This window comes from Hevea brasiliensis, chromosome 14 (genome assembly GCF_030052815.1).
Source record: "Hevea brasiliensis isolate MT/VB/25A 57/8 chromosome 14, ASM3005281v1, whole genome shotgun sequence".
Classification (NCBI taxonomy): domain Eukaryota; kingdom Viridiplantae; phylum Streptophyta; class Magnoliopsida; order Malpighiales; family Euphorbiaceae; genus Hevea; species Hevea brasiliensis.
In genome coordinates this window covers 90125266-90151413 of record NC_079506.1, presented here as the reverse complement: position 1 = coordinate 90151413, position 26148 = coordinate 90125266, and the positions used below count along the sequence as shown (strand labels likewise).

The 26148-nt window shown below is 32.1% G+C and overlaps 2 protein-coding genes and 1 non-coding gene across 3 annotated transcripts; all 3 read right to left on the bottom strand.

Moving 5' to 3' along the window:
• Positions 1–2781: 2781 nt before the first annotated feature.
• Positions 2782–5023, bottom strand: LOC110645836 (peroxidase 4). The gene is made up of 4 exons (XM_058133812.1): positions 4714–5023; positions 4112–4303; positions 3841–4006; positions 2782–3398 (listed from the first exon to the last, which is right to left on the bottom strand). Exons 1-4 carry the CDS (start codon positions 4948–4950, stop codon positions 3007–3009), a joined length of 987 nt encoding a protein of 328 aa, XP_057989795.1. The 5' UTR covers positions 4951–5023; the 3' UTR covers positions 2782–3006.
• Positions 5024–12019: 6996 nt separating this feature from the next.
• LOC110645835 (protein NRT1/ PTR FAMILY 5.1-like) lies at positions 12020–16008 on the bottom strand. Its single transcript, XM_021799096.2, has 4 exons — positions 15791–16008; positions 15020–15237; positions 13833–14389; positions 12020–13119 (listed from the first exon to the last, which is right to left on the bottom strand). The coding sequence occupies exons 1-4, from the start codon at positions 15891–15893 to the stop codon at positions 12234–12236; spliced, it is 1764 nt and encodes a 587-aa protein (XP_021654788.2). The 5' UTR covers positions 15894–16008; the 3' UTR covers positions 12020–12233.
• Positions 16009–25025: 9017 nt separating this feature from the next.
• On the bottom strand, positions 25026–25131 carry LOC131173671 (small nucleolar RNA R71). Its single transcript, XR_009143984.1, has one exon. It is a non-coding gene; the product is annotated as a small nucleolar RNA R71 (small nucleolar RNA).
• Between the last annotated feature and the right edge of the window lie 1017 nt (positions 25132–26148).

Genomic DNA, 26148 nt, shown 5'->3' with positions numbered 1-26148 from the left:
TATGGAGCCCAGGATCAACAAATCCTCCCCATACATCCCCCTAACAACTAGGTGCAACTGCTGATGAAAAATCTCCAACTCCAATCAAACAAAAGAGCAAATTGAAGCCAAAAACAAACTTAAAGCAATTCATAGAATGCATGTTAATTCGATTTATCTTTATAAATAAAAGATTTCATGTTAAATTTAAATCAATTTACAGGTTGCAAGATCTTGAGTAAATACAAATGAAAGCATCAGTTGAACATGTTATGATGGCTTTGGATTGAATAAATTTAAACAGATGAAGTCAAAATTTACATTTCTATATAAATTCAAAGTAAAAGCTCAAATTTATTTTTTTTTTCCTTTTCTCTTGGTATCATATTTTCCACTAGATGGAGAGCTTTTTTCACTTCCTTAAATTAATTAGGTTAATGACAATTAGGTTGAGACTAGGGGAGTTTTTTTCAAAGGAAAAGCAGATAAATCTTGAAAATAGAAAAAATGGCAGACTTTGATTAAAGAATTCCTTACTATTTATTAATGTACAGTATTTTTTTATTTGACTAATGTCTATATTGCTTTTCTCTCACAAGCAGCACATGCACACTCTCAAATCTCGATATGAAAAATAGAAATTAAATTAAAATAGTAGGTGATGACTAGATTATATACATGAAAATTAATATTTCTTGTAAATGTTAAACACTATACAAATGTCTAACTCAGACCACACAGCCAGCTGTTATTTTTGTCTATAAAAATATTTCTTGGGATTAGGGAATGATACTTGATTGGGGACTTCTGTAGATTACCTAAAAAAAATTTGAAGAAATATTATTTTTCACTGTTATGGCATTTATGTGGGGTTGACAAAGTTTTCTATGATTGACAATTTAAGGTATCAGCGATTGGATTATTAAATATATATGATAATAAACAGTTAATTAAACACCCTTTTCATTATATTACTTAAATTGATAAAAAAAACCATTTGATTTTTTTTTTAATTAAGATTGATATGATCAATTTGATTAATTCTTAGACAAATTAAATTATATTTATATGATATTACAAAAATGATTTAATTTAAAGCTGAGTCATTTTATATAATTATAATGATAGAGTATATGTGAGATAAGGACAAAAGAAAGAAGTTCCTTCATGAAATTGAAGATAGACCAGACTCCTATCATCAAGAAAATTCCTCTAAGAAAACTTAATATTTTTAAGATAATTAATTCCTAAAGAAATCTATGACATTGCTCAATTGGCTACTCATTGAGTTTAAAAGAATCCAGTCATGTGCTATGGTCAAATGAATGTAGCCTAAAAATTTTGAATCTTAGTCATTGATCAACTAAAATATGTGTGAAGTGTAATTATCAATCAATTCAGAAAGTGATCATCATCTACATTTTCATTTTTCTGATTATTATTTTGAGGGCATGAATTATGATGCAGTGACTAGTATAGTATTTATCATCCATGTACAGGCCGCTCCCAGTTTTCTTCTCTCAGGTCTATTCAAATTCCATTATGTCAACAGCCTTACAATGAGAGGATCAGCATTAATAAGTGGCATATGATGCGGGTTGTGTTTCAGATTTTCATTTTTATTTTTGACATAGATTGGGCAATATGAAAAAGATATTTTATGAGGCTTATAATAAGAATGGATTCCTTCAACGTCCCTCCAATAACTTTTTTTATTTTGCAGGTTCTATCGATAATCAAGATTGGTCATTTCACCTTTTCTTCCTTCCAAGTAAAATGCTAACCAAATGCATATTTTATTCCTTTGGCATATTGTTGATTGAAGGTTAATAGACTTTCCAATCCACAACTTCATGACGTTATATATAATGATATAACATTTTATGTCGATCAAGAGACAAAGATGAAAAAAGTTTTATAAATTATAACTATGAGATTTTTAATTTAAATTCAATTCAAACTCATTTATATATGTATATAAAATTATTCTTTTATTTCCTTTTAAAATTTATTTTAAAAGATAAAATTGTTAAATTCAATCGTTCAAATTTTAATAAATTGAGATACGAATACGATTCAATCTAATTACTTGTATAATATTGATAGTCTAATTTAGCTTGATTTATATAGTTGAATCTAATTACTTGTACAATATTGATGACTTAATTTAACTTGATTAATAATTAAATGTATAACATTCGATTTGACAAAATTAAATTCGAGTCTTAGATTTCTTAATTTTCCCTCCCTAATGAAAAAAAAAATAATAAAGGGCCCAAAGACGAGACGAGGTGAAAAAGTTTAAGCAGTTGGCTGGGCTTGCAAATATCGTATCAAACTAGAACCAGCCTAACGAGGCCCATGCAGATTTTCATACTTGGCAATTAAATTTGGCTATGTAGAGACTGTTTAATATGGAGAAGTAATTCACTGTAGAGTTGGACTTCAAGAAACTCTGGCATGAAGAGAGCATCCCAAAATGACCAGGCCTGGAAAATAATCCAATAAGCTAGTAGCCAACCCACTAGCCATGGAATGAGCTTGGGCCACTCCCTCGCTTAGCACTAAAATCTGTTGACTGGGGAATTGACTTTATGGGTGAGCATTGGAAGTATTACGCTAAATCTAAATAGATTGAAAAATAATTAATAAAACTTTCTTAATTTCTTCACTTTTGCAGCTTTAAGCAAATTAGGTTTTCTGTTATGGTTGATTGTGAATTTTGGAATGGTATATAATTGATAACCACAATCTTTTAATCAACATATTAATTGCAATGAAAAAAAAAAAAAGACATGGTCATAGCCCTAAAATAAAGTTTTTGTATTAATAGAAATTGGATACAATACAGTTGAACACAAGTGTCCTTGAAAGAAATAGCAACACCAATTGGATTTTTTTATGAAAAATCACAAACATACATAACCTAAATTCTGTAATGCATACCCAATTAAAGTTGCAAGTAACCTAATTATTCTTTGAAGTCTTAATCCAAGGATAAAAAACAAGACCCACAATAATAATTAATTAATTCACCCTCCTACAATTCTTTCTGATCTCTCCTTTTGATCCAGTAAGTGGGCTGATATCTCCCATCTTGATCATGCCAGTAACAAAATCAGAGAAGAAGGTGCTTTGGCCATTGCTGTAGGTGCGAACTGTGGAATCAGTGGATCCACCATTGAACAATTGCTGATCAGAATGAAGGAGGCCCTTCCGGGTAAGCAAGTTCTTGAAGTAGTTATTGTCAAAAGTCGTAGGAGTCTGCAAATCAAGTGGTGCCAAGTTGTTGTCCCCTGTCCCATTGGTACTTGGGCAGTTTGATCTCCTTGTCTGAGCAAAGGATCTGTCTATGTTTGTCTCATTGTATATTCTAGTCCTGAACGATGTGCACCTTGCTAGTCCAATTGTGTGCGCTCCTGTAACACGTATATATTATATAATCTTTATGTTTATGGAGCAGACACTTGACCAATTAACTAGCAAGTTAGTTGATTATATCACTGCAACTAATGTTTGAATTAGTAGTGAAAATTTTGTAGATTTTGCTGCTATAATGACAACGTAAAACAGCAATATGAGTAATTATTATTAATAGTATATAAAAAGAAAGGACAGCAATTATTATTACTAATAATTATTATCGCTAATAATGATATATATATATATATATATATATATTTTAAGCAATCACAATTTTATTATAAAATACATGTGATTATAATTTTGTATTAGCAACTCATATGTTATTATTATAAATTTATCACAATAAAATTTATAATTTTGACTGTAAAAATTTTTACTGCTAAATAAAATATTTCTTACAGTATGTGACAGAAATTTGAAGGGGTGAAAGCTAACCAGATAATGCAACCAAGTCTCTGGTTGAAAGGCCAAGGGCATTGAATCTTGAGATGAGTTGGTTCAAGTTAGAAGTGGGAGGTGGAATGCCATTATTGGCAGCAGAGCGGCTTGCAGTTCTAGCATCTCTTCTTCCAAGTTTAACATTCCAATTTGGACCTCCAAGCTAATTAATTAATTAACAAAAGAAAACCCCATCATTAATTCATTAATTGCCACTTGAAACTGTCTATAAAACAGATAGACAATTGTCATCAAAAGCAAAACTTACAATAACAGTGGAGTCTCTAGCAGCAACGGCTAAGACATCAGCACATGAGACCACTCCAGGGCAAGCCTTCTCAACTGCAGATTTTATGTTGTCTATCACCTCAAATCCTCTAGCTGAATTACGATTTGGAATTGCTGTTTTCTCTCCGGTGAAGGAAGATGTGTCATCAAGTAGAATTGATCCATCACATCCCTGTCATGAAATTTAAATCAATCTATCATTGATATAACAATATAAACTAAAAATAATAATAATTAAATTAGTGGGTCCAATAATTATAGTATTTTAAGCCGTGATCAAGAGGATTGTAAACAGAACACTTTTGTTCACATAAAACAAACTGTAATATACCTAGGCAATTATACATAACATTAATTAATATTACTTTTAACACAGCTAACTTTTGAGTTCAAAGGAAAAATAATTTGAAAAAAATTATTTTATTATTTTAAAATATTTATGAGTATGATATATTAAATTTAATTTTAAATTAATTTTAATATTTTATAATTAATATATATTTTTAAAATATTCTTTTAACAATAGTGCGAAACAGAGCCACAATTAACTTATACTACGAGTAGAAAGGGAAAAAAAATTACATTAACAAAGCAATCGTGGAAGAACAAGCGAACGATGGATGCACCCTGTCGTTTCTCTTTATTAATGGCAGATTGAACAACAGGTTTCACAACAGAAAAGAGGTTAGGGCAAGACTTGGAGTAGAAATTTGTTGAAAGTTGAGCTTTGGTAGTGGTGATCTCGATGGAAGCCAAAGAGATGAAGATAAGGAGACAAGAAGTCACAGTAGGAGCCTTGAAAACTGAAGAAAAAGCCATGGATATATGAAACAGTACTAAGTACTACTAAATTCACAGTGAAGTTGGGTTTGTGTTGTTGAAAGAAATGCAAGGAAACTGGGATTTATATAGACGACATTTCCTCAAGGATTCTTGTGGTCGACACAGGGCAGTTAACCTAACACGTAGACTATTATGTGGGTGCATGGCATTCTAATACGTTAAAAAGGGAAATGGGATTGATTTGAATTTGATTAATTAGTGAAAATTACAGGGAAATTAAAGATTAAAGACTTTTGAGTAAGAACACGTCTCTTGTCAGGTATGCTTCACGGGCTACTTGTGGAGATGATAATTTGTCAATTTTTCTTGTAACAATTTTTGTCAAAATCTAAGGTCCCACACAAATCCATCAATTTCTATCTAAAATTTGGCTAATTATTAAGAGATATATGAAATTGAATGGTTCTTTCTTTTTCTTTTAATTTATGTGCATATAATTAATATATTTCTAGGTTATTACATGCACCGACACTAAGAAAAAAAAGTAGTTTAGAAATGAAAATCATTTCCAAATTGAAGATTTTGGTTCCCAATTTGATTTATAAATAATTTAGAAAAAAAAAATTCTAATTACTTTGTTGTTAATAATAGTAGATAATATTGCTGTGGGCATTCTGGATATTTGATATGCTCCTTTTGATTGGATTGAAGGTTACCTGAGAATCAGAAATCAAGTGAGAGTCGGTGGTTGGTTAGCAGCTACTTCGATGCTCAAGTTAGTGACCAAAATAAGAATGAAGTATTGACTAATTTTTATGAATTTTCATAGATCGCATCAGTAGAAATGAAAATTTCTATTCGCTATTAATTTAGAAATAAAATATCGTCCATTTATAATCTAATTAAAAATAAAAATAATTCTGTTTCTGTTACTAATTCCACTTCTAATTAGAAATGGAATTAGAAATAAATATATTTTGTTTCTAATAAGAAAATAGATTAATCCTTTTCTAATAAGGAAAATAAGTTTTTTTTTTTAAAATAAAATTACGTTTAGAAACAGAATTTTTTTTTTCGTTTTTAATTAAAAAAGTCAAAAAAATAATAATTATTTATTTTTAAATCATTTAAAAAAGAAAAATAATAAATTAAAAATAAGATTAGGACAAATTTCTCACATCAACTTAATGCTTCAACAATTTTTAAGTATTTCTCAACAAAATTAAATTTTGATGGAAAAAAAAAGGGGTTTTCATTGTTATGAACTGCATTAAATCCTATCGAGTAAAAAAAATTGTTTTTTTTTTTTTTTTTTTTTTTTGAAAGTTAAAGTAGTAGTAAAAAACTTTTTTTTTTTTGTTGCAAATGCAAGATCAACAATTTTTAAGTTTTTCTAAAAAAATTAAAAAAAAAAAAAAAAAAAGGTTTTCATTGTTATGAACTGCATTAAATCCTAATTAAAAAATAAACTTGTTTTTTTTTTTTGAATTTTTTGAAATTTGGCAAAGTGTAATATATATATCGATCGGGAAGGTTTTAATTAATTATAGAGATACATGCCTAATTTGATTTAGTCTTAATAATTAAAAGCATATTATTTATTTGACAAATTTAATTATAATTAATATTTTATTAATTTCTACATCAATATAATTTTTAGTTGTTTTTCTGTGTTTTTTTTTTTTTAATTTTTTATGAGCAATAAGAATCTTTTATTAATTAAGTGAAAGCCAAGAAATACATAATATAAACAAATCTTCCAGTTTGTTTTGGAGAAGTGTAGAATTATCTTGAGGAGCCCCACTTGTTTCATTTTCGCTTGCTCTTGCATAGCCAGCTTGCTTCAATGTCACAGATTGGCCCCTCAAGGTTTTGAAGTATTGTTGTCTTGTGTGCAGTGAGCATATGCATGCATCCTTTCTTTGTAGGGCCCTCTGTTTTCTCTTTTTAGCTTTTCCTTTTGGAATGTGGGTGATTAGTTTGTCAGTTTGCTGGCTTAGGTTCATTCGTTTTTTCCTCTCTATTTCCTGTTATAATTTCTTTTCTTTAGTTCCCTTCCCTGTTTAATTCAAATTCTCTACTTTTTACAAGTTCAATTTTCCCAAAAGTAACCGTTATTTTTGTAGTTTGAATTTTAAATATATTTAGACTCGAATTGTGATTCCATCCGAAAGTTTCGCGTTGCGATCCGATTGAGATAAAAAGTGATATTTGTGATAGTAACGAAGTGCGTACGAGCCGATACCAATATAAATATTATAATATTCTACCATTTGTGGTAGAGTTGTGATACTCAAGAAACACACTGAATTTAGGATTTGAGAGTTCTGAGTGATTGTATCTTGCTTTTTTTTTTTATCATAGTAGAATTTTTTCTTTTGTTTTACCCATGGATGTAGACATTTTCGGTTAAACCTCGTTAAATCCTGTATTATTCCTCTTCTCTTTTTTATACTATGTGATTGTACGATTTGTATGTGTATTTTAGATTTGCGTATATGTTATAACAGTAACGAAGTTATTTCTTGAGAAGTGAAGGAAATTTCTTCTTTAAACTCTCAGAAATTGAGATAAAATATCAATCAAATAAGATATATTTTCACTTAAAATTTCCTAATTAAAAATCATTAATTTCTTAAATGCAAAGGGATCATCGCTATGAGATATAAAAACTAAGAGGACCACCGAAATCTCTTGGTAATGGTTAAGTCTTGGGTTTTAATCTTAGCATAAAGTAATTATACTAAAGAAAAAGAAAATAGAAACAAATGGCAAGATTGAGTTCCCTTAAATGACTGCAACTTTGATAATTCGCCAAAACGACCACACGGAACGCAATTTAAGTCAGTCAAGCATAATGGTCTTCTTATTTTTTGAAGGTGAAACTATCAAATTATAAATATATATAAAAAAAGAAATATGTCAAGCTATAACTTAACTTTATAGTCCAGATTCATAAAGTCTCTTGAAATAATTAACTATGTTATTAATTCCTCATCTATCAAAATTCAATCATTTGCATAACACCCAGAGGGAGAGAGAGAGAGATTTGCACATTATAGATGAAGAAGGAATTCAATACAAATCAAAATCAAAGTTGGCATAATTTTCTTTGTAGTTGAACCTTCTTAAAATAGGCATTTAATAGGATTAGCTGGAATCATGTTCTATTTTTTCAAAGAGTAGCTCAGCATGTCTTTGCTTAACTGAGGCTATAAAATTCTTCACCATTTATGAAAAGAATCAACCCTCTCTACAGCTCATTGGATAAATAAAATTAAAAAAAAAAGCATTAATTAGATTTCTTTGAATTGGCTTAAAATATTTATATATATTTTCTCCTCTAGTTAAAGAAAAGCTTTTAGGTCCAAATATTCTCTTATACCAAACTTATGTAGAAAATTAACAGTTGTTATCAATTTGTACATCAATAATTGGAGCCTGGCCGACATATCACTTCATTTAGTTAGATTTTCTAAAATATATTTTCCCCTTCTTTTGTCCTTTTTTTTTTCAATCGATTGATGTTATGATTTGATTTTACATTTCAATATATAATTTTATTGGTCTGAATTATCATTCAATTTAAAAAATTTATAGCACAATTCGAATAGAATATTTTATAAAATTTATTGTGATATAATATACGTTTATGAGAAGGATAAGATTTAAGAATAATGTTAAAAAAGGCTAATTATACAATACATTGAGAGTATTAAATTTTAGTATTCCTTTAAATATAAAATTTTACCTTTTTTATATTAATAGAGAATGAAATATTTTTATAAAGAGAGTATATGTCTCAAGAGTGCACAATAATTTATTTTCAAAAAGAGGGTAACAATTAATATTCAAACTCAAAAGTCATTAATTTTGATTAAAAGAATGTTTGAACAGTTAATATATACTACTTTCTTGTCTATTTTTATATGTGTATTTAGATTTTGTACGATAATTAAGAAAATAATTGAATAATCTCATTTTTATAAAAATATATTAGTAATCAATTAAGTTATCTTTTATCTCTCTTAATTATTTCTTATATAAATATTTATTATATTTAGTAAAAATAATAGGTAAATTTAAAAAAAAAATAATTCTCAATTTTTTTTAAATGTGAGAGATAATTTTAAATAAAAGAAAAACTTTATACTCAATTAATAGATTGATAGCTCCTCACAGAGGCCATGTGACCAGCAACCCATCAATTTTGAGAATTTAGACACAGGCTTTAGTTGTCATATTAAAAAAGGAGAAGTAAATCTTATTTTCTTGCTTAGCATGCACTAAATCTAGAGAGCAGCCCCTAATTAATTTCTTGATCAGGAGGATCTTAATGGTGTTGAACTGTTGATTAAAAAAAAAAAAAAGACTATATGTGAAAATTTGCTAACAGCAGCCTATTGTTTTCTAATGATATGTCCAAATAACAATAATAATAATAATAACATATAATCAAAATCTCTACTACATCACTATCAGGACAATGCAGTATTATTGATCAAAATATTTAAATATTATTGATGGGATGATAATATAAATAATGTGAACATTTAAAATGGGTTAAAATTTAAATTTGAAAATTTAAAATTATGAAAACAACTTACTTAATGTTAATTGACAAATCAATATCAATTTTTATATAGAAAAACTTAATAAAAGAAAGGCCCATGTTATAAATTAAAAAAAATAAATAAAATAAAAGTCTAAAAGAGAAGACAATTAATATTAATTAATGTGTGGTCTAGTATTAATAAATTTGGTTGGTCAACTACTGCAGATATTTTTGAACAAGCTTTGATTTCCTTTTGAAAGGTTAACCAATTAATTTGCCATGCATATCATAAATGATCAAACTAATTTTTTATTTCTTCTTGAATTTTAATTAGGGTTTGCAGGCAATACTTGACTTTCTTTCAACAACTTAATTAATAATATTGGTTGTTAGGTCTATTGGATAATGATACACTGCCAAAAGAAAGAGGGGAAATTCATATTTGCAATTAAACCAACTTAATTTGCTTGTATTTTTTTTTGTTGAGGAGTCAAATTTGAGTAGAACAGCTATTAAATTTCTTAACTCAAACTTATAAAAAATAAATGAACCACAAAGAATATATTATTTTAAAATTCTGACTTTTCCTTTTTATTCATACAAGAGTAAGCCAATAATTTTAAAATTATTTCTTTTTATTTTATATAAAAACAAAAAATTGAATGTGTAACTTTATATCGAATAAATATAAAGTTAAGCGTCATTTAATATTATTATTTGACGAAAGGTATAACTTTAAATATATTAATTAAAAATTATTAATATTAATTTCATTTATTTTACAGAAAATAGTTTATATATGAAAAATATTTTCATGAAAAATATTTTAAAAAAAATTTTTCATGAAAATATTTTTAATTATTTAATTATAATGTTAAATTAATAGTTCATATTATATCATCTATGTGCAAATATTTTTATATTTTAATAAAATGGTCAAAATTTAAAAAATAAAAATAATTTTCTTTTTTAAAGGGAAGAAGTCATTTTTCTTAATTTTTTTATCAGAAAAATATTTTTTGTTAATTTATTTTTTTAAATATTTTAAATATTAAAAAATTTAAAAATATTATTTTTCATAAAATAAACAGAATAAATTACATTTAATATGTTTTAATCTTAATAAACCTAATCGAACCCCCATAGCTCCATTTTTTTGGTTTGAGTCATAAGGGATATTGGAACTCAAAACTTAAAAAATCAGACCTAATTTAAATTAGGCATTAGCCCATTGTTTAACTAGACAAGTCTGAACCACATTTGGGCTATGAGAAGGACAATATATGAATTTCTGGACCACATTTGGGCTGTTTTATTATTATTATTTTTTACCATGGAACACAAACTCAAGTTCTCACAATCCTTACAGCTACTCTAATACTATTATAATACTACTAAGCTAATTGTCATTGGTGAGCTGCCTTTTTTAATAAAAAAATTTATTAAACATTCATAAATATCAAAAGTTGTCATTTTTAGCCAAATATTTATTTTTGTAAATTATATATTATTAAACTATATATATATATATATATGAAAGAAAATGCTAAAATTAAATTGATTAAAGTGTGTAAATTTTTTTAATTAATGAAAATTAAGAAATAATGTCAATAAAGAAAAATCATATATTTCCTATTCAAGTAATTTAAGTAGCTATAAATTGACCAAGGAGATCCTTAAATTTAATTTGGATCATGAAAACCCACTTAGATCTCATTCATGTGTAGTAAAACAAAAAATAAAATAATTAATCTCAACTGTTAAGAAAAATTAATTTAACATATTTAGAGACCTATTCAAAGTGTTGACAAATTAATTTACTCTTTGAAGTAATGTGGCTGAAATCATTTCCCTTTAATATGTAACAGTGTATGTGGTGGAACAAAGGCAGAAGTTCATTGTATTTTCTGTGAGCCTCTCAAGGGCCCAAAAGTACAATTAGGTCAACAAGAAAGCACAGAAATCAAATAATTATTTTATAGAAAATTTTAGCAAGCTTTTATTCATATTATTGGGTTAATAATTTAATAATTAAGTGTCTCTTATAATATAAAAAATAAAATATTAAAATTATAATAAATCTTAACTTTTAAATTTTAATTTAATATATTTTGTTCCTGAAAATTTCAAAAAAATAAAATTATATTTAAATTATCTTTTCAACGGCTTCATAAAAAATAGTTTATATATAAAAAATATTTTCTATATAAATTATTTTATAAGAAAATATATTCTGTAAAAATTATTTTTAAGAAAATATTTTTCATGAAAATATTTTACATTATTTTATTGTAATATTAAATTAATAGTATGTGTTTATGTTAATTATTTACAACTATTTTCACATTTTATTAAAATTGTCACATTCTAAAAGATGATTTCCTCTTTTAACAATAAAAAGTCATTTTTATTTTAAAATGACTTAATTTTTACTTTGACCAAAAAAAAAAAATTTCTATTAACTCATTTTTTAATGCTCCAAGTACTTAAAAAAATGTAAAAGATGTTTTAAAAGAAAATATTTTCTGCAAAACAAATGAAGTCAATTAATTTTCTAAAAACCAGTTTTAGTCTCAATTCCACAGGTTCTGAATCTGTTACAAAGAGCAGGAACAATAGTTCATCCATACAAATTTATTTATGGAGGATTCCAGTTACATGTGGGATTAAAACAGCAAAACAAAGAACCTAAAATTAACACTCATATCTTACAAGGAGAATGATGGTGACTAATTAATTAATTAGGTTTCAATCTCCATCTTAATTATACTTGTAAACCTAGAGGACATGTGTCCAAGGTCTTCCCTTCCACTTGGACACAACTCTCATTATTAGCTTTTATGATTTCCTTCTTGTATATGAACCTACTTGAAGCCCACACAAATGCCCCCAAGTTAAGAGTGGATATTACCAGAAGGAAACCATAATAGTAATCCAAGTGACAATCATTTAAGTTGTTTCCAATCCAACTCTTGCCTCCTTCTCTCCCTGTGATCTTATCAACCACTGTCACTAAAAAGCTGTTCAAGAAATTCCCAACTCCAACCCCACTAGTGAAGAAAGTGGTTCCAAGGCTTTGCATGTCTTCAGGAGATTGATCATAGAAGAATTCTAGCAACCCAATAGCATTAAACACATCTGCAACCCCTAAAAGAACATATTGAAGCACTAGCCATGTTATGCTCATAGGGACAATTTCTTTAGGCCCCATGATGTTGTGTAGCCTTATCACATGCATTCTTCTAAGTTCAACTGCATAAGCAATTGCAATGGCAGTAACTTGGATCATAAATCCAATTCCAAGTCTTTGAAGCAGTGTGATTCCTCTTGGGTTCCCAGTTTTCTTACGCATGAAAGGAACAAAGCAACGGTCATATATTGGGACAGATAGGAGCATGGAGAGTGTAACAAAGCTACCTAGTGAAGCAGCTGGGATTTGGAAATTAGAGCCAAGGCTACGGTCCAAGGTAGTGCCTTGTTTGACAAAAAGAGTGTTGATTTGTGCCCATATGATGCTTGGAATTAAGGTCACTAACCATATCAGTATCATCCCAAGAACAAGCTTGGCCCCTTCTACTTGAGTCACTGTGCATGGCGGGCTTGAATGAGCACTGGCGTTGACATCTTTTATTGCAGCTTTGTCCAAGCACCTGAGATCACAAATATATACAATTATAGGTGAAACCTCCAAGAAAGTAGGTTTGATGGCTTCACTTTAGAGGAAGACTTTTGGTACTCTGCAAATAATGCTATGTAGTGGAGGATTCCACCATTAAATTCACCAACAATTTGTTTGGATATGAAGCAGTGGTGGGGTAAGGGAAGCGCACCATTGCACTGTGACACTTCCTATGCCCAGAAACAACTTGACAGAGATGGGTTGACAATTCATTAATTAAAGATGAGCAAAAGTAGTACTAGCTCCTACTGTTCACCCATGCACATGGATTTAAACCAACGGCTATCAAATCTCGAAGAGAAACCCCACAATTTTTTCGCTTATTGGCATAGTAAATTTCCTAGTTATGCACATGAATTTGGGAGGTCCCCTCTCCACTGCTCCTTCCCAATGGCATTTAAAGACTTGGAATCCATTTTGAGGTCTAATATTGACCATGCCTTCAGATTCCATGCCACAATTATTTGCAGGAATGAAAATGGTACGCTTATTTCCATAATGTTTTTCTATTTTAATAGCAAAAAAAATTTTTAATAGAAAAATTATTTAGCAATAAGCTCGAATCATTTGAAATAAATCTTTAGACTACTTTTCAAACATAATTAAATGTAATGTAATTTTATATGCCTTATTAAACGTAGCTTTAGATCTTCCAGTGGTATTAGTAATGGTAAGATAACATACCTGAAAATTGGGGTGTGATGGACTTGGCGTTTTCTGCTATCAATATAATATTGGAGATCAAATTCATGAAGCTCTGAGGAATCATTGGGGAGCTGAAGCTTTCTGTTTCTGAAGGCAGCAATGAGGACTTGAATCAGATCCTTTGTAGGACTCTTAGTTTTCCTAACTTTGTGCCTGTAAAGTGGAGTCCCTATATAGAATATGAAACACGATAATAGAAGGCCAACTGCAGGGATGCCATACCCTAAACCCCATCCCATGTTCTCTTGGATGTAAACAAGACACAGTGTGGCAAATAGAGCTCCCAAAAAAGAGCTAAACATCCACCAGTTAAAGAATGAGATCTTGAGCTTCTTTTCATGTGGATTAAAATCATCAAATTGGTCCGCACCAAAAGTTGATATGTTAGGCTTTGTCCCTCCTGCACCTATTGCTATAATGTAGAGAGCTGAGTAGAAGAATGCAATTTGTGAAGTAGAAGCCTTGTTGCATACTCCATTTATGCATGTTGGCCTCATGGATTTTAATGAAACAGCCATTGTGAGTAGTATCATTCCCTTAAGAGAAAATTAAATCACATATATTAGTCCTTTAATTTAATTACTCGATAATTGCAAGTCAAACGTATAAGAAGAATAGCATAAAAAATATTCAAACACATATATATTTGTTCATTGTATTGGGAAGAAAATCATCCCAATTATTTATTAATAATGAATCTAGGAAAAACTTAACATGGGCACATCCATTATAACCCTGGTCAATAGACCACCCTAGAACACCCAACCTAGGAGATAGGGAAAAAGAAAAAAGAATTTATGGTATTCAAAATGAGACAAGAAAAGCTACTGCACTTATAGGTCTAATGTGCATCTTATGCTTGTGAAGAACAAAATTTGCAGCTCATAAATATCCAATAATCAAATTAGCAATTCCTAACAGGTCCCACAAGCAAAGAAAAGGAACCCAATTGGCCATCTAGAAGTAGGTAGTTCAATATATGGTCGAAATTAACAAGTGGTGCACTCTGATAGAGATTGTGAATATGAACCTCTCATGATATGAAAGAAAGAAAGAAAGATTCATTTCAAGAGGAAAATTTCAAATGGGGTTCTTGATAAGACATTAACAAGAAGACAGAAATAACTCGATTTAATTAATAAAGGAGCACATAGTGGAGGAGATACCATGACATAGAAAAGAGAGGACACAGTGAAAGTCCAATATCGACCCATGTAAGTATCTGCTATGTAAGCACCAAGAATTGGTGTGATCCACACTGACCCTGACCAGTTGTTCACATTCCTCACTGATGAAACTGTGTCTTCATGAAGTTGGGTTGTCAAGTAATTCACTAAATTTGAAGCTATTCCATAAAAAGCCATCCTCTCAAACGCTTCATACCCTGTTGATGATCAATTATGTTCATATTTATATATAATTAAGCAACTAAAGAAAAAAGCCAGACTCCTTTTTTTATAAGCAAAAAGGCAAAATCCTATAATTTCCAAGTTCTAGATTACATAAAATAATATATATATATATATATATATATATAGAGAGAGAGAGAGAGAGAGAGAGAGAGAGAGAGAGAGAGAGAGAGAGAGAGCAGTAAAAGCTAAAGATAAAGAGAAGATACTGAAGAATGGATCCAACATTGAAAACATCTTATTAGTACGTATATATTTCATAAGATAATTAATGGTTGCTTTACGTTTCAATGATCTTTATATATGTGATCAATATATTGTGCTTAAAGTGAGAGTCTCTCATGAAACACAACCAATAATCAATCTTGCAAAACCAAAAAAACTAGCTATTTAATAAGGACTTTTAAGCACCCAAAAAGAGAGAAAAAAGAAAAGAAAAGAAGTTAAGCATGCAAAAAAGAAGATGGAAAAGAATGCAAATTAACTTCAAGATCGATAACAGTAGAGAAGATATGGTTAATTAATTACCAACTAGAAAGGCACAAGCTTTCCATTTCCCAGTTTTGGAGGAAAGAACAGGACGGCCATGAAGATCCACAGTGCCATCTTGGGTATATCCTTTGGATTCCATTGAATATAGTTAATGGAGTTTTTGAGTGAGAGAGCAAAGAAAGAAGGAGAGCACTTATAAGCTTGGGTAGTGGAGGTGGAATACTCGACTATAAATAGGCCAACTCCTCTCGCTTTGCTTGCCAGAAAAAAGGCCTGCGTTTTATAGCCACTATCAGTTATTCTCTTTATGTTTATTTTTTTTTTTAATTTATTTATCATTTAAAAAATTGCATTAATAGGATAATTTTTTTACTTTTTTTAATAAAAATAAGCACCTATTACATATATAGTCAACGGTTGAAGAATTTGGACCAATTATACTTTAGACTATATTTGGGAGACTATAAAGAAATAAGATTTTTTTTTAATTAAAATAAAGTAAAGTAATGAAGGTAAAGTAGAATTTTTTTAATTATATTTTGTTTAAAGGAATATATAGTAAATGATAATTTTTTAATAGATAATAATTTTTATTAATATTAAAAAGTAGTAAAAGCTTAAATTATTTAAATATCCTTATTATGTAAAAGGGTATGTTTAATATTTAAATAATAATAATAAATATTAAATTGTTAAAATTTATTAAGGATAATATGGATAATAAATGAATTATTTTTGAAAAAAATGAAGGTTTTAAGAAGTTTTAAAAATATTTAAAAACCCTCAAAACTTTTAGGTTCCTAAAAAAGTGTCTTATGTACTCATTATTTTAAAAATGCCCATAATTTGGGTCATGATAATAATGGTATTCGAGCTTAGGCTCTAGATATATGGGAAATACATGTCTAAGGCCTTAAGAAGAGTCTGGTTAGGAGTCACATGCAGAGTATAGGGTCCATGTTTGTCCTTGCACTGTCATCCTTACATCTAGTTTTTGCTTCATATGCCTATGTGTGATTATGAGTTGTAGAGATGTGTAGCATACTATTTTGGCTTTTTGTGGGCTAATGCTGCTGAATTTTAGGAAAAATGCATAGAAGTAGAAGAGCTACCACAGTGCCAAAACGGGAGGTGCCAGACAAGGTGTCGACACGAGATAAGGCACCTGCCCCAAGGAGACGGGGCAGGAGACCTAGAGCTACTCAAGTAGAAGAGCAGCAACCACCAGTTCAGGAATAGTCTTTCATGGCCAAGGATCCTATGGATCCAATGGTAGCTACTTTAGCTAGTCTGCAGAGGATCATTGATATGATAGCATAGTACATGATCTGCCCTCCACAATAGCAGCAACCCACAGAACAAAGAGTAGAACCCTGCAAGCAAATTATAAATTTCAAGAAGTTAGTGTCCAGCACTTATGACGTGACAGATGATGCCTACAGATTTTTAGACTAATGCAGATAGGTAGGGATGGAACTGCAGCTAACTGGTAGGAGGTTAATAGAATGTGTGCAATATGTATTGAAGCTCGTTCCTAGACTGTGGATATCCGACTATGTGCTTCTCCACATTGAGGGGTTATTTGGGATGCAGTTTGTGGAATTATTTATCAACAGATTCATACCAGAAAGCTTCAGAGACAAAAAGCAGTGGGCTTTTGAGGCCTTAAGATAAAATGGTAGATCTGTGAATGAGTATGCTTTAGAATTCTTAGAGCTAAGTAGGTATGCCTCTACAGCCGTGGCTATAGAAAGTATGAAGGTAAAGAGATTCCTAAAGGGGTTAGATAGGAAGTATGCAAATCTGGCTATGCTATCAGATTAACTTTTTGATGTAGTGGTGGACAGGGCCAGGCAAATTAAAATTAGCTATATGGGAGATGAGGGAAGCAGAGTAAAGAAAAATCGAGCTGAAGAGTCATCCAGTTTACCACAGATGTACACCATGGGTGGTAGCCAGAGCCACCACATCGGAAGGATTAGGGGGAATAAGAAAGTAGGCTATCAATATAGAGCCAAGGGATTCAGACCAGGTTATGGTTCAAGCAATGGTCAGAGTTCAGGCTACAACAGTTCTGAGTCTAGTTCAGGTTCTTTCTTGGTGCTATGCACACAATGTGGCAGATCACACCTGGAGCCTTATTTGATGAGCTCTGGTGGATGCTTCAAGTGTGGCCAACAAGGCCACTTTGCCAGGGAATGTCCCACATTCAGCGAGCATGTAATGGGGTCATAAGGTTTGGCTAGTAATGTGCCCTGTCAGATGCACCCTAGCACATCCAGCATGGTGGGTAGTCAGTACAGTGGTCAATAAGGCCGTGGACAATGAGGATGTGAATTTAGAGGCAGATCAGGAGGTAGGAGTCAACGTCAGGGCTCTGCAATTCAAGGCAGGGGTCAAGCCCTAGTTTTCACTTTGACTCATAAGGTTGCCTAAGCTTCAAATGCAGTAGTGGCAGGTATTCTTCCAGCCTGTTTTTTTGAGGCACGTGTTTTGATAGATCTGGGTGCTACACACTCATTTGTTTCCCCTATTTTTGCCCTGAGGTTGGGTAGGAATCCTATAGCTCTATAGTGTCCTTTGTATATAGCTACCCCTATTAGCGATAATATAGATGTAGATATGGTTTTTTCGGGTAGCCCAGTGGTAGTAGATGGAAAGATCCTTTTAGCAGACTTAGTTCTTTTACCAGTAATAAACTTTAATGAAATCTTAGGGATGGATTGGCTATCAACTCATTATGTCACCCTAGATTGCAAAAATAAAGAAGGTGTATTTCCATATACCTGGGGTAGAAGAGTTTAGTTTCGATGGTGATAGAAGCAAGGCTCCATATAATCTAGTGTCAGTGATCAGTGCCAAGAAAATGTTGGGGTGTGGATGTCAAGGTTATTTGGCACTAGTAAGGGACACATCTGCATAAGGTATAAGTATGGAAGATGTTCCTCTTGTCCGGGAATTCATGGATGTATTTCCTAAAGAGCTTCCAGGGTTACCACCAAAGAGGAAAATAGAGTTATGTATAGACATTATACCTGGTACCAACCCCATTTCTTTGCCACCTTACAGGATGGCACCAACAGAGTTGAAGGAACTAAAGGAGTAGCTACAAGAGCTTCTAGACAAGGGTTTCATCCATCCAAGAACTTCACCTTGGGGTGCTCCTATTCTGTTTGTGAGGAAGAAGGATGGATCTCTAAGGTTGTGTATTGATTATAGACAGTTGAATAAAGTGATTGTTAAGAATAAATATCCACTTACTCAGATTGATGACCTATTTGACCAACTACAAGGAGCGAGGTACTTTTCCAAAATATACCAACGGTTGGGTAATCATCAGCTGAGAATTTGAAGTGAGGATGTGCCAAAAATAGCGTTCAGGATAAGGTATGGTTATTATGAGTTCCTGTTGATGTCTTTTGGACTCACTAATGCACCAGCGGCCTTTAAGGACTTGATGAACAAGGTGTTTAAGCCGTTCTTAGATCGTTTTATCATTGTATTCATAGATGACATTCTGGTATATTCTCGGACTGAGGAAGAGCATGTTCGACATTTGAGGATGGTGTTGCAGACTTTGAGGGAGCACCAATTGTATGTAAAATTTTTAAAATATGAATTTTGGCTGGAAAGCATCTCATTTTTGGGATATGTGGTTTCTAATGAAGGTATTCAAGTAGATCCCAAGAAGATTAAGGCAGTAACTGACTGGCTTAGGCCTACAACAGCTACTGAAGTGCAGAGTTATCTAGGCCTGGTTGGCTATTATAGGCACTTTGTGCAGAATTTCTCTAGGATAGTAGCTCCCCTAGCCAAGCTAACTCAAAAGAATGTCCCATTCCTCTGGTCAGATGAGTGTGAGGAAAGCTTCCAGAAGCTTAAAGAATGTCTAACTATAGCTCATGTGTTAACATTGTAGGTAAGTGGTGAAGGATATATGGTATATTATGATGCTTCCAGGGTTGGGTTGGAGTGTGTCTTAATGCAGCATGGAAAGGTAGTGGCCTATGCTTCAAGGCAACTAAAGAGGCATGAGCAGAACTACCCCGCCCATGATTTGAAAATGGCAGCTATAGTTTTTGCATTAAAGATCTAGAGGCACTATCTGTATGGTGAAGTGTGTGAGATATACACTGACCACAAAAGCCTAAAGTACATTTTTTAGCAGAGGGACTTAAATCTGAGGTAGAGGGGATGGATGGAACTTCTGAAGGATTATGACTACACCATTCAGTACCATCCTAGAAAAGCGAATGTAGTGGCAGATGCCTTGAGCAGAAAGTCTTCTAGCAGTTTGGCCCATATATCAGTGGAAAGGAGACCATTGATTCGGGAGATACAGGAGTTGATAGAATAAGGTCTGATTCTGGATATTTCAGATGAGGGTGCTTTGCTAGCCCACTTTAGGGTGAGGCCAGACTTATGAGATAAAATCAAAGTTTCCCAGCATGGAGACCCCCAATTAATGAGAATTGTAAAAAGGGTATAGCAGGGAGAAGATTGTGAATTTGGGTTTGGTATAGATGGTGCTCTTATACAAGGCTCCAGGATATGTGCCAGATGTGGACAACCTTAGAGCTAAGATCATGCAAGAGGTGCACTGCATACCCTATAATGTCCACCCAGGTTTCACCAAGATGTACTATGATGTGAAGGATAGATATTGGTGGAATGGCATGAAGAGAGACATAACAGATTTTGTGTCCAAGTACTTGACTTGTTAGAAGGTAAAGTTTGAACATCATAGGCCATCAGGGAAGTTGCAAGAGATCCCTATCCTAGAGTGGAAGTGGGAAATGATTACTATGGATTTTGTGACTAGGTTACCTTATACTACACGTGGATATGACTCAATATGGGTGATAATGGATCGCTTGACCAAGTCAGCTCATTTCTTTCCTATATGGACCACCTACTCTGTTGCTCAATATGCCAAGCTATATATTCGTAAAATAGTAAGATTACATGGAGTTCCTATTTCCATAATATCTGACAGGGGGCCCCAGTTCACTTCTCAATTTTAGAGAAAGCTATAGGAGGCACTTGGCACACAGTTAAACTTCAGTACAGCTTTTCACCCTCAGACAGATGGATAGTCGGAGAGGACTATTCAGACACTGGAAGACATGCTTCGTATGTGTGTCCTGGACTTTGAGGGACAATGGGATGATTAGCTACCCTTGATAGAGTTTGCTTACAATAACAACTATTGTTGCAGCATCGGGATGGCACCTTATGAGGCGCTATATGGTAGGAAGTATAGGTCCCCTTTGTATTGGACAGAAGTTGGAGAGGCAAAGGTACATGATATAGACCTGATGCAGTACACCTGAAAAATGATTCCTTTGATCAGAGAACGTCTGAAAATAGCTTTCAGCAGGCAAAAGAGTTATGCAGACCCTAGGTGAAAGGATGTAGAGTTTGCAGTGGGTGAATATGTATTTCTGAAGGTCTCCTCTATGAAGAGAGTTATGAGATTCAGGAAGAAAGGCAAACTAGCACCCCGATACATAGGACCTTTTGATATTACTGACAGAGTTGAAGCAGTGGCCTATTGGTTGGAGTTACCACCAAACCTTTCTCATGTTCATCCAGTATTCCACATCTCCATACTTAGGAAGTACATACTTGACCCTTCTCATGTGCTGCAACCTGATACAGTGGAGTTGAATGAAGACTTGACTTTTGAGGAGCAACTAGTAGCCATAGTGAACTGTTAGATAAGGCGGTTAAGGTCAAAGTAGATCCTTATGGTTAAGGTTTTATGGAGGAGCTAGTTAATAAAAGAGTGTACTTGCAAGTCAGAGCGGGATATGCGTAGCAAGTACCTGTATCTATTCAATATGTATTCTTGTAATTTTATTCTGCCTTGTGTAAAATTCGAGGATGAATTTTCTGTAAGTGGGGAAAAATATAACACTCCTAATTTTTAAATAATTATTTTATATGTAAATATTATTATTTTATTATAGTAAATATTATAAAAATTTATTTGAAATTTTTCTAAATTTTAAAAATCGGGCTTGATTTTCTTAAGATAATAAATTTTATTGATTTTTAAAAATTAATTTAAAGACCACGTGGTAAAACCAAAAATATATTTGAACTCCAAAATTTTTTTTGAGATTTCGATAATTTTTTTGAAATTTTTAGGCCTCATTTTCAGTCCCAGGGCAGAGAAAAAATTCAATTTTAGATATCTTAAATTAGACTGGCCAAATTAAACAGAACCGGATCAGATCGATTGAATCGAACTGGCCCATTTTTCTTTTTCTTTCCCTTCTTCCGCTGCACCCCAATACTCTCCCTCTCTCTCTCTCTCTCTCTCATTTTCTCTCTCCTTCCTCCTCTCCTTGCCGGCCAGCCTCCACTCCATCCTTCCCAGCTCACCGGTGCACTGCCTAGTACCTCCCCTACCGTCGGCCGCCACCCCAAACGTTGGAAAATCCTGCTTGAAGCTCCCTCACGTGCAGTGCCGACCGTGCACCTTCTAGACCAAAATTCGACCGATCCGGCCACCAATTAGACCGGGTCTTATCCCAAAACTCATCTACACCTCGAGAGCTTTCCATAGACACCAAGAACACTAATTTTCATTAAGCGGTTTGTCTAATTCTTGCCCAAAAAATTTTAGCCCATTTTGATTTTTGAGCTAAATTTATCCCAAATTGAGAATCCCACAGGAATTCCGAGAGTGACGGCGTACTTTATATGACGAGAGCTTCGTGATAATATAAATTTCAAAATTTTTTGACACTAAAATTTTGGTAGATCCCACGAATTTCGTAATGATTTTTTAAGCTTTAAATGAGCTTAAATAATTTTGTAAATATTTTATTCTAACCCCTGGTATTGTATGCTTCGCGTAGGTACTTTCGTTTCGTGGAAATTTGACTGTCGCTAGGATCTACAATTTCGAGCCGAGCAAATAAGCTACTGAAATTGCTTTGAAACCGAGTCAAAGTTATAGGCTACCCCACCATTTTTAGATGTCCCAAACGCGTTTTAAGTGTCAGAATTGGCGTAGGTAAACCTAAACCCCCAAGGCTGGATTTAGATTAAAAATCTATAAAATATTCGTGGGAGGTTAAAAAATTATAATTCCTTTTGTATTAGCTTTGTAATATTGCTAAGGACTGCGAGGCAAAATTTTAGAAATTTTAGAGCTTGTTTGAATGATTTATAATAAAATGATACTTATAGGGATTAAAATGTAATTTTTCAAATTTGTGAGAATTGACTATTTTGGAGGGCCCAGAAGGGGCCATATGATGTTGATGAGATATGATTGTGGGAATTTGAGATTTAAAAGTATTATTTGGATTTTTTTGCAAGTTAGGTAGGTCCTAGGTATAAGGAAAACTCTGCCAAATTGTTGACAAAACTTAGGATTATCCCTTGATTCTTTAAAATTTTGTTTTAAGTAAATATTGATAAAATTTTTGATACAATGTTTAGATGAGCCAGGTCAGTCTTCCTCCTCCGCCCAGCCGCCACAGTAACTATTGGTTAATTAGTGGGTAGATACTGGTTTTTGTTAAGATGAATATTTTGGCTAAGAAGAATACAAAGGATTTTTTGCTAGAAAGAAAAGGAAAAAGAGGAGTTTTCTTAGATCAGTTTTTGCAGCAGCTGAAAGGGACGTCTTCTACAACAATCCAACAGTAGATTTTTCACCATTTTTACTGAGTTTTTTTTCTTTCCCTTAGCTTAGTTTTTCATTTCTTCTTCATTTCTCTATTTGAGTTTGTCTTGAAACCATGTCTAGTGGGTAGAACTTTGAGATCTAGAGATGGGTATGTAAATATTATTTTGTAATATAATTTTTGAACTGATTTAGCTTTCTAAATGGGATTTGCTGCATTTTTTATTTATTGTTTGTGAACTTATTGTCTTGCTTGATGAAGACCCTCATTAAGTTAACTTTTAATCCTTTTATAGATGGACTAAAAAGTAAATATTTGGGATAGATAATCATGCAATGAACTTTATTTTCTTGGTGTTAGAAATATGCTAAGAAGATTAAAAGGACTTTTAAAGTCAATTAGAGCTTTAAATGAGTTTTTGTTCATGCTTGAAATACTGTGAAAAGAGGGTTTGATTTGATGAAAACCATCTTTAAAATTCTTGAGAAAGGTTTCAAAGAACTAAGAATTGATTTCCTTCAAAATTGCGAATCTCATATGTTTGGCTAAATTAAGGATAAAACACAAACAAGTAATATTGAAAAGCCTTATCTCTAGAATCATTTTAATTTTATTGAAGTTAGATTTAAATCATCCCAAATTCGTAATTTGCAAATTTCAGCCTAAGCTTTAGTCATCTAGTTCAATTAAACTAATTAATCATTTAATTTAGTTTAAATTCCTAAAAATCAATTTAAACCTCAACTTCATTTTAATATCTTTAAATTTGGGCATTCTAATTAGCTTATTTATTTAATTTCAATTTAAGCACAATTTTTTTGTGGGAACGACATATTTAAATCTGTGTTACAGTGACTCATATACTTGCGAAAGTTATTTTATAGCACATCAAGTTTTTGGCGCCATTACTGGGGAATTATTTGTTTAAAATTGGATTTTAATTGTCTTAAGCTGATTAAAATTTTCATTTTCTTTTATTTTCACTGTTGTTCCTTGTGTTTTTCAAGTACTTTGATTGTTTATGAGATGGTTGAAAAGCACAAGTGATACCCAATTATCGTTCAACCCTAAAATTAAAAAATTTTGTCGAGCCAACAAAAAGGAATAGAAGAGAAGAAAGGAAGCAGAAAAAGAAGAACAACAAAGACTTGAGCAAAAGGAGAAAATTGAAAACACGGAGAATCCAAATAGAGCTAATGATGGAAATAATAGAGGAAATGATAAGAATAAACAGAATAAAGTTGTTAATCAAAATGATCCTCAGAGGAGGTCCATGTTAGATTATGCTTTTCCTAGATGTGCAGATGTAAGAGATAGCAGACCTATCATTGGAGCCAACAAATTTGAGTTAAAGACTGATCTCATTCAGATAGTCCATTATTCACAATTTGGGGGCGGCCCACTTGAAAATCTCCATTCTCATTTGAAGAAGTTTATGATGATATGTGGCACTCAAAGACAATTTGGAGTTCCAGATGAAGTGATTCCACTCACCTTATTCCCATTCTCTTTTTGAGATTCAGCATTGAAGTGGTACAATACACTTCCACAAGCTACTATTGAAACTTGGGAGCAGTTGTCTAAAGCTTTTCTATCACAGTTTTTCCCACCTGGGAAGACCACTCATTTGAGGAATTTAATGGTAGCATTTAGACCAAAGGATGATGAAACTTTGTATGAATCTTGGATGAGATTCAAGGAGCTTGAAAGGTAGTGTCCTCATCATAAAATCCCCAAATGGATGATTATTCAGAATTTCTACACCAGAGTTACTCCAGCCATAAGAAACACAATTGATTCACAAGCGGGAGGAGATTTCATGAGAATGACAAGTGAAGAATGCTATGATCTGCTAGAGAAAATTGCTCATAATACCCATTTGTGGGGAAATCCTAGAACAATTGAGCCCAAGAAGGCTGGGATCTATGAACTTAATTCAATAAGCTACATGAATGCAAGATTTGATCAGTTAACTCAGCTGCTTAGTGATTTTTGCACAAAGGCAACAATTTCAACTCCTGCAACTATGTAACAAGCTGCCTATGTAGATGGAACCCAAAGTTGTGGAGTTGATTACTCTTCTTATGATGATGACTATTCACAAGACAAGCTCTTTATGTGGAGGTTATCAATAAAAACCTATGGGAAATGCTTATTCTAATGTGAACAATTCAACATGAAGACCACAAGCAACTTTTGGTCAATAGGGTCAAAACTCAAACTATACTCATAACCAGCAGTATATGCAGCAGAATTAACCTCAGTTTCAGTCATAATTTTAGTCCGCATGGCAGCCACCTCCTGGATATCAATCAAGAGCACAATAACTTCTTCCACCTCCTAAAACAAAACCAACTTTGGAAACCATGGTGGAGATATTTTTTGTTGAACAAAGCAAGATGAATAACAAATTAGAGGATGAAATGCAACACATGAGACAAATCATGGATCAGCTGCAAGCTCATAACTGCATGTTAGAGAATCAATTGGCTCAACAAGCAAGCTCATCGAGAACTAAATCCCATGGCAAACTACCTAGCCAACCATAAAAACCCCAAGGACAATGTAAAGTGGTGACCTTGAGAAGTGGTAAGAAAGTTTGGCAAGAGAATGAAAATAAGAAAGAAGAAAAAGAGAGCACAAAAGAAGAAAAACCAGTTGAGAGCAAAAAAAAAATGAAAAAGAGGAAGAGAGCAAAAGTGAGCAAGATGAGGGAGAGAAGCCATACATTCCACTTGAACCTTATAA

What these genes read in the sequence shown, in the direction of transcription:
- LOC110645836 (XM_058133812.1), bottom strand. Translation starts at nt 4,950, where the DNA reads ATGGCTTTTTCTTCAGTTTTCAAGGCTCCTACTGTGACTTCTTGTCTC. An exon ending in TCCACGATTGCTTTGTTAAT is followed by an intron (nt 4,304 to 4,713) that starts GTAATTTTTTTT and finishes ATTTCATGACAG; the next exon opens with GGATGTGATGGATCAATTCT. An exon ending in AGACTTGGTTGCATTATCTG is followed by an intron (nt 3,399 to 3,840) that starts GTTAGCTTTCAC and finishes TACGTGTTACAG; the next exon opens with GAGCGCACACAATTGGACTA.
- LOC110645835 (XM_021799096.2), bottom strand. Translation starts at nt 15,893, where the DNA reads ATGGAATCCAAAGGATATACCCAAGATGGCACTGTGGATCTTCATGGC. An exon ending in AGCTTGTGCCTTTCTAGTTG is followed by an intron (nt 15,238 to 15,790) that starts GTAATTAATTAA and finishes GATCATCAACAG; the next exon opens with GGTATGAAGCGTTTGAGAGG. An exon ending in CATCACACCCCAATTTTCAG is followed by an intron (nt 13,120 to 13,832) that starts GTATGTTATCTT and finishes TTGTGATCTCAG; the next exon opens with GTGCTTGGACAAAGCTGCAA.